Source organism: Leishmania infantum, chromosome 4, assembly GCF_000002875.2.
Source record: "Leishmania infantum JPCM5 genome chromosome 4".
In the NCBI taxonomy this organism is placed as follows: Eukaryota; Euglenozoa; class Kinetoplastea; order Trypanosomatida; family Trypanosomatidae; genus Leishmania; species Leishmania infantum.
Window position 1 is genome coordinate 343916 of NC_009389.2, and position 8240 is coordinate 352155.

An 8240-nucleotide genomic window follows, 5' to 3' on the forward strand; every position below is an offset into this window, starting at 1 on the left:
TTTGATGGCGGCGCTTCGCGGAAACGGGGGAGGAAGGAGGGGGGGGGGCGAGTGTGATGAAGAGGCGTGGCGGCGACAGGCAGTCGAACAGCTCCGCACGCGGACGTCCTAACCGACACACGCACACACAGAGGGAGGCCAACTGAGTGGCGACAAAACAATTAAGAACGAGAAAAGCAACGATGTTGATGAGGGAAGGGGGGGGGGGCGGAGCCGTGAGTGGGTGGCGGTGACAGTGATAGCGATCTGTAACCGTCCTCTTCCGCAGGAGCAAGGGGCTGCCGTCCACAAACACAAACACACGCACACCAACGCGAAGATATCGAGCACACACATACACACACAGAGTACAGACAGGGCAAAGGCATGCGTCTATGTACACGTGCACGAGCACACACGTAGACGTACGTGTGTGCTCGTGTGTGTTTCGTGCCTGCCTGTGATGGACGAAAGCACTCCAGGAGCCTTTCCAGTTGAAAGGCAACAGCGATGACTACGACGACCACCACAACGGTGCCGTTGGGGTCGGCGACAGGTGCCAAGGATGGCAGGGTGCGCCCTCCTCTCTTCGTTTTTTTTTTGCTCACGAGGTGCGCGTCTGCCTGGCTGTCTGTCTCTGTGTGCGTGTATGTGCACACACAAGGAGGCGGTGTGCTGGTGGGTTGGGGGGGGTTATACGTACGCGCGCGTGATTCGGTTTGCGTAGCGCTAAGGCAATCATAGACACAGGTGCACCGACGCGCCATGCAGCCCCACAGCCACGCCCAAGGGAGACGCGGTCACCACGTAAGAAGAAGAGGTGAGAAAGGGACGAGGGGTTCGGTGGCAGTGCAGCAGATTTTCTCGTGCGCCCTTGCGTAGGCCTCCCCTTCGTCAATGAAGCAGCGCGACGCAAGCGTGGTACGGTCAGAGAGAGAGACCACTTAGATCATGGGGAGCGTACACACAGACATCGGCGCATGCGCCTCTCTCCAAGCGTGTAGGTGCGGGTCGAAGGACGATGACGACTGTGCTGTACTTCTCTACGAGGATGTGTACACACGGACACAGACACACACACACATACAGCGCGGGGAACGTTAAGAAAATATAACGTGGAAGCAGGTAGGGAGGAAGGGGGAGGCACGAGGTGGCACCTTGGGTGTGCTGCCGCAGTCGCTGCTGCTGGCGGCACTGATGCACGCACGAACACCAACAGACATTACCCTCCCTCGCCCCCTCCACCCCCACGCCGCATTCTCCGAGAAAATGAAAACATATATATGGGGCAGGCCACAAGCAGAACAGAGGCCTGCAGTAGCAACGACATCGGCCCCTGCAACGCCTACCACACACGGCCACGGCGATGGTGATGGCGATACCCACGAAGATTCAGTGCCCGCCCCCCGAGCCCCTCCTACATCTCCTGTGCGAATGAACGCCTTGGGTCGTGTGGCAGCCGCGGAGCCGACTCGGCCACCAATACAGAGTCGTCATCATTCCCTTCATCGTGCGCCCGCGGCGCCGGCTCCACCGCTTCGGCGGTCGAGGCGGCGATGACGGCCGCGGTAGCATCCGCGACTACGGTGCTGGCGACACCCACGCGGCGACCTAGCACTCGCGGACAGAGCGATGCCAGCTCCTCCGCGCTGACGCGGATTTTGTCGCAGTGTGCTGGTGCGGCGCCGGCGCGCAGCGTCCCGTTCTGCATCGTGTCCCCAAACCAGTCCCACGTCGCCATCTCAGCCGTCATGAGGCGGGCCATGGCGACCTGCTGCGTGTCGTCGCTGTCGACGGTGTTGCCGTCCGGTGTGCGCACCTCAAAGTAGAGGGCGAGCAGATGACGCAAGTACTCCTGCACCTCCGCCGTCGGTTTCTCCGGGTCAGCGGAGCAGAGGGCGACGAGGACGGCGCGCACGCTCACGTCGCTGCGGTCACGGTTTGTGTTGGGGTCAAGCAAGTCTTCGAGCGACGGCTCATCTGCTGCCGTCCGCTCGCCGTTTCCTACGCCGAGCATTCCAAGCAGCGAGGCGGAGGAGGCTCGGCGCAAGACCTGGTCCATGCTTTGCCCGACAACGACGGCGTCCATCTGAAGTTCCTCAGCGACAGACCGTGTCGAGTAGCGGCCGTGCTTCTGGCCGGGGTCATGCTTGTCGGCCAGCGCCCTCTGCTGCTGGGCCGACACAACGAGGTGGTTGAGCTGCCTCGCGACCAAAATGGCGTCTTGCATCTCCATTGTGTACTGCACCGTCTCCGCCACGTGTTGCAGCCGCAGCACCTCGACAAGCCAGCTTTTACGCCCGGTCGACTGTGGCTGCATGCTAGGCGGGCCGTCCGTCACGGCGTACTCGAAGAGGTCGTTGATGGGCACCGGGGTGCTGAGAAAGCACATGATGGCGGGGTCGAAAAGGATCAGCCGCTTCTCCATCGCCGCCCGCACCGCCGCGGTGTCGATGCTTCCGCGCAACGTGCGATAGCTGTCAGCCGTCTCCGGCTGCACCTCCTTCCGGCGCGCGCTGAGGGTCATGATGATGTGCTGCATCGCCTGCGCCCCCTCCACAACCAGCGCGTCCACGATGGACGTGCGATCCGTGAGGACCACCCCCTCCGGCGTGACGACTTTTTCTGGGACCGGCAACGCATCCATCGCAATCAGATCCTCAATGAGCGCGGCGCACAGCTGATGCATGCCGCGCTGCGTCTTGGTGGGAAAGAAGTAGTTCAGCTGCACCGCCACGCTGTAGAGATCGACGCGCTCGGCCGCACCGCACGGCGTCGCCTCTTCCTTGGGGTGGCTGTCCTCGTGCTGGCAGAGCGCCGTGCGGCTGGGACCGCCTTTGCCACTGGCCCCCTCGTCGACGCCCGGTGACCTATCCAGGCGGAACAGCTCCGGTGCCCCGTCCGGCGGCCGCCGCGTCGGTGGCGTCGCGGAGTCCTCATACAGCGTGAGGTATGTGGAGAGAACCGGGCTGGTCCATACCGAGGCCGACGCCGACGGTGTCTCCTTGCTCGGCACGCGCGGCTTGCGCAGTGCCTGCTGCCGCAGCGCGCAGCAGGCAACGATGTTCGAGCAGCTGTGCAGAAGCGCCAGGCGCAGCTTCTCCTGCATCAGCAGGCAGTCCACAAACGCCGCCTCCGGCACCTGCTGGCTCAACATCGAGAACATCAGCGAGCCAAGGCCGCCGTCCACGTTGCGCGTCCGCGCCTTGTACATGAAGGCGTACGCCAGCCGTGCACCCGCCGTCGGCATCGCTGCGTACGCTTCGTTCGCCGCTACCACCTCGTAGTTCCACGGAGAGGCACCCAGGAAGTACAGCCACGTGCGACGCGCTGCCACCTCTTCCGCTGTCGTTTTCCTTGCCGCCTCCGCGCGGCGCCGCTTGGCCTCGTGTGGCACCGTGGCCGTCAGCAGAATGTTCGTCACATGGTCAGCGAACGACAGCGTCTGCGGCGCTGCCTCCCACACTCCGTGTGGGAGGCAGCCGATGTTGTTTTCGTCTCTAAGCCGCACGCACGCCGCTTCGTAGTTGCAGGGATCGGCGCCGTCGCGACCGGCGCACGTCTCGGAAATAAATGCCTGCACGTAGGCGGACACGCGCCCGTCGAGCGCCGCCAGCAGGTTTGCGGAGGGGTGGTCAAGATTGTGGTAGATGACCGCTGCGGACGAAGGGCGTGCCCCTTCGTGGCATTCTCCGCTCGCTGCGGTGCCGTCGTCGCTCGCCAGTAGGTCTTGCGCTTCCGCCGCGTGGAAGCGGGATAGCCACACCGTAGCGCACAGGTTTAGGTAGGCGGCTTCCCTCAGTGGGAAATACTTCAGCTTCTCTGCCGATGGCGACGAGGCGGGGCGGGAGCGGCTGCCAGTCGTGGTGGCCGCAGAGGCGTCCGCAGGCACCTCATCCTCAGGGTAGCGCAGCATCGGCAACACGTCGGGGTACCGCCCCTTCGGCATAAAAGAGCGCGGCATCGCGGCGGCCCGGTCGCACCGGTTGAGCTCGACGACGTGCATGACGTCCTCCATCTCTTCACTCGTCTCTTCGTTGATGCGGACGTACTGCTGCTCGAGCGTATCCAGCATGTATGCCGCGTCCATGCTCGCATCCTCCAGCGGATCCACGTAGACGTAGCGCTCCCCGAGCACGAGCGGCGCGGCGGATGCCTCCGTCGGTTTGCTCGTGTCGTCGGCCTCCTGCAGCGTCTTGGCACCGTCGTCGGCGCCCGTCGACGGACCGCAGAGCGCCTCCTTGCCTTCTCTGCGCTCCTCTGCCGTGCCCATCGCGTCCACGGCCGCGTCCCGCGGCGGCTCCAAGCCTTCGGTCGCGCCGTGCACGGCTGTCGAGCCGCCGCAACGGGGCGCATCCATCTTCTGAGGGAGTGTCATATTCATGCGGTCAGGGTCCACGGAGTTGAGCTGCTCATCCTCATCCCGCTCCGTGATATCGTCCATCACGGTTGGCAGCAGCTGCGCTGACGGAGGTGGGGCCAGTTCTGCCTTCACCACAGCGCAGCGATCGCGCTCCGCAGAGGCGACGGCCACTCGGCCAAGTGAGGTTGGGCGCAGTTGTGGTTCTGGCTGCTGCTGCTGCTCCGTGGTAGTCTCGGACTCGGTGACGGTGTGCACCGAGCGCGGTGCATCGCTGAAGCACTTGACGGCGGGCGACTGCAGGCTGTGGATGCTCTGAATCGGGCTTGAGCGAACAGCAGCGCCGTGCCGGGACGATTGTGGACGGCTAGGCTGCATGATACGATCATCGGCCTCAAGGAGCTCATCGACGTTTTCTCCGTACGGCGAGCAGTCGGGTTCATGCTGCGGTTGTTGTGGCTTCTTCGAGGACTGCGCACCAGCGGCCGTCATCGCCGCCGCCGCCTTGGCGGCAGACAGTTGCTCGCGTGTTTCCTTCGCTGCTGCTTCGCCGGCGTCAGCTGCTCTACGGCCGTGCGGGAGGGTGTGCTCCGCAGGGGGAGAGTGGCGCGGGGGGACCGCATCCGGCTCCCGCTGCGGTGGTATTGCCTTCCTGACGGAGAAGCGGGGCGCCCCCTCCTCCTCCGCTGCGGCGTGCGGGCATTGTATGATGGGAGGCGGCATAACGGCGTGCAGGGGCCGCGGCTCGCCGTCTGGCGCGGTGTGGTCCGCGTAGGGGTCCGTCTTCGTCGGTATCGGGGCCGCTACCGTTGCACTGGAGAGCATGGCGGAGAGGGACAGGACCTCCTCGTGCGACAGCGACAGCTGCCGTTGCAAAGGCACACGAACAGAGTCACCGCCGCGGTGCCCCGATTGCCGTGTGGAAGCATCGCCGCACCACGCGTCTTGACGTCGCTGCTCTGGGATCATCTCCTCCGAGTAAAATGGGTTGGCTGGCAGCCTCATCCGCGGCGGGGGCTGTGAGTTGGCAGTCTCCGTCCGCTGTGGCAATACTGGCCACTTCTCTCGTGGTGACTGTGGTGGTGGTCGCGGCTGTTCCCTGGCAGCGTGGCCGCGGCTCTCTTGCGGCGACGGCCGGCTGCTGCTGGGCGGGTATCTGGAGTTGTGTTGCGGCTGCTTCGCTGTCTCCGCAGGGGCTGACGGCGGCGGATGGCCCACAGAGGCAGCAGACGCGCCTGCTTTTTGGGGAGCTGTAAGGTTTCTGCGCGGCATCACGACCGCGTAGGTTGGCATGGCGCCGTACGGGCTGCCCGTCGGTATGTCACTCGCTGTGGCGGTCGCGCCACGGAAGACTTGACGAGTGAAGCTGCTGCGCGTGCTGGTGGCTTCGCTCGCCACGCTACTCGTGTCTTCTGCAGCCATGCCGGCGTAGATGTTGTTTTGGACGGCGCCGCGTGAGGGCCTCCCTGCAGGTCGTGTCGTGGACGAGTAGAGACGGGGTAACCGCTCTTGCTGTGGCGGTGCCGGGCGGGGTTGCGGCACGAACACGATAACAGGCTGCTGCTGCGGGTGCGACGACGAAGGCGCGCTGCTGAGGTCTCCTGCGACAATGTGGCGTACGTGACGGTGCTGGGCAAGTTGCAGAGACGGCTCTAGCGCGTAGTAGTTCAGCGGGAGCGACGGCTGTAGCTGCTGCTGCGGTGAGGCGGCGGCAGCGGCGTTCCCATCGTTGCCTGTCCTCCACGCAGACGCCGCAGCACGTGGGGTGGTGGAGTGCGCCTGCAAGTCGGTATCGAGCTGCAACTGCGGGGCTGGCCTTGCGTCTGCGATTGCCACCGTGGGCTCCACGTAAACGACGGATCGGCGCGTCTGCGAAGTGGGTGGCGGTCGCTGTAGTGGCCGCGATGAGTTGGCCCTCGCCACAAAGCAGGCATGCTCTAACCTGGCGCCCGCGGCCTTCGACGAGTTTTCGACTCCGCACGGCGTGTTCGGTGCGGGTGGGCGTCGATGGCTGCCGCTCATCAAGGAAGCGACGTCGCTGCTGACTTGCGGCTGCGGCGACAGTGAGGAAGACGGCGCCGCTGCTGAAGCCGGGGACTCTGGCATGTGCTGCGACGAGGGTGCAGGTGATCCGTGAGAGTGCCCCGACGCGCTCGTCCTGCTAATAAACCCTGTTTGCGATCCAGCGGAGCGCCGACCATTGCGGCCGACAAGTGGCGTGTGCTGCAGCTGCGCCAACGTCGGCTGGCGGCCGCGGCTGGCGGGATGTGGGGAGACTTGTGGAGGGGCTGGCGTGAGGGGGTGCTGCTGCGAGCTGCCACGCTGCGCTGCTGCTGTTGCCGGTGGTAAGGCCAGCCCCGCCGAGGCAGGCGGGGCCGTGTGGAAGGGAACGTCGCGGTTGTGGCTTGAGCCGAGGCGCGACGATGCGGAGGGCGGATACCGAGACGACGGCGCTCGCTGCTGTTGCTGCGGTGTCGCATGTGCGGCCGATGTGCACGTCGCCGCAGTCGCAGGGGAAGCCCCGTTTGGATGCCGATAATGGAGGTTTGCGGTTGAGGAGTCGTAGATGGTGTTCGCCGAGGTGGCAATGGGCCATGCTCGCCCGGTATGGGGCCGAGACGTTGCTGACGGCGCCCGCGTCGTGCGGATCGAGCAGCCGGCCCTGGCAGTGGACATGACGGCCACGGAGGGTGTGGGGGAGACACAGACACGAGGGCCGGTCGCAGGAGCGGTGGGAAAACGCAGAGCGAGGGAGAGGGAGGGGAGGCTTCTATCTTCTACGGCTACGCCACACGCACACAAACACACACACACACACACACACACACACACGCGAATGACAATGAATGGAGGGGGCTAGGGGATTGGTTGGTTGGGTGCGGTAGACACGATGAGGGAGGATGTGAAAGATGCAAGAGAGAAAAAGAAAAGTCAGCTACAACAGGAGATGGAGCTGCTCAATGAACGGGGGCGCCGCTTGCCACGCTGCACCCACCCACACACGCACGCACACACGTGAACGACCACGACACCGAATATAAAATGTACGCCAGCAAGGCGAAGCGAAAGAATGAAGAAGAGAGCTTGTGTGTGCGCGCGTAAGAGGGGTCACGTTGGCGCGGTGGTGGTGGCGGTCAGGGGGTGGGTGGGGGGCGGATGTAAGAGAAGGAAGAAGAGGATACGTAGACGTGTAAAGCACGTCCACGAACACGAAGTGGCGCCTGCACCCACCCACACAGTACTCGTAAGAAGTAGACACGAGTCGATGCGCCCCTCCGAGTGGGGCAGTGGGGGAGGGGAGAGAGGGCGGCTGGCAATATGCTTCTGCTCGCTGTGTCGGTTGGTGTGTGTGTGTGTGTGGTGTGCAAGCCGATAGCCCTCGCATAGTCACGCGCACGCAGACCTCTTGTGCGAAGAATGGGGGAGGTGGGTGGGTGGGTGAGGTGGGAAGGCAACGTGGGGTGATGGGATAACCGTGGGAGTGGCCTCGGTTGTGACTCTACACGGCTCTTTCCGTAGTTGACCTTCACCACACCCATGCGCAACAAGCCCTCCTTGCTGCAAGGACGCAAGTTGGGATGGAGGTGTGGGTGGTGGTGGTGGTGGGGAGAGGAGGAGGGGGGCAGAGGGGCCGCACATGGGTTGCAGCGTTGCTTCAGCGACGGCGAGCACCAAGCTAAAGCATGCACAAGACCGAGGCGACGGTCCGTGACGCCGCCCAGCGCCCTTCTTCCGTCGCTCCCTTTCGGTCTTCGCCCCGCTTCTGCGAGGTGTCAGGCTGCCGAGCGGCAGTGCCGACCGTAGCAGAGGCGGGGGGGGAGGGGGAGGGCGCGCGCCTCACGGACGTTGCATCCCTTCCCGATAAGAAGACACAGAGCGAGAGGCGGTTCCTTGTGCTAGC

General features: G+C 64.5%; 1 protein-coding gene across 1 annotated transcript; it reads right to left on the reverse strand.

Moving 5' to 3' along the window:
- Positions 1–1396: 1396 nt before the first annotated feature.
- LINJ_04_0900 (hypothetical protein) lies at positions 1397–7015 on the reverse strand (the record flags this gene model as incomplete). The annotated part of the gene is made up of 1 exon (XM_001462892.1): positions 1397–7015. One exon carries the CDS (start codon positions 7013–7015, stop codon positions 1397–1399), a length of 5619 nt encoding a protein of 1872 aa, XP_001462929.1.
- Between the last annotated feature and the right edge of the window lie 1225 nt (positions 7016–8240).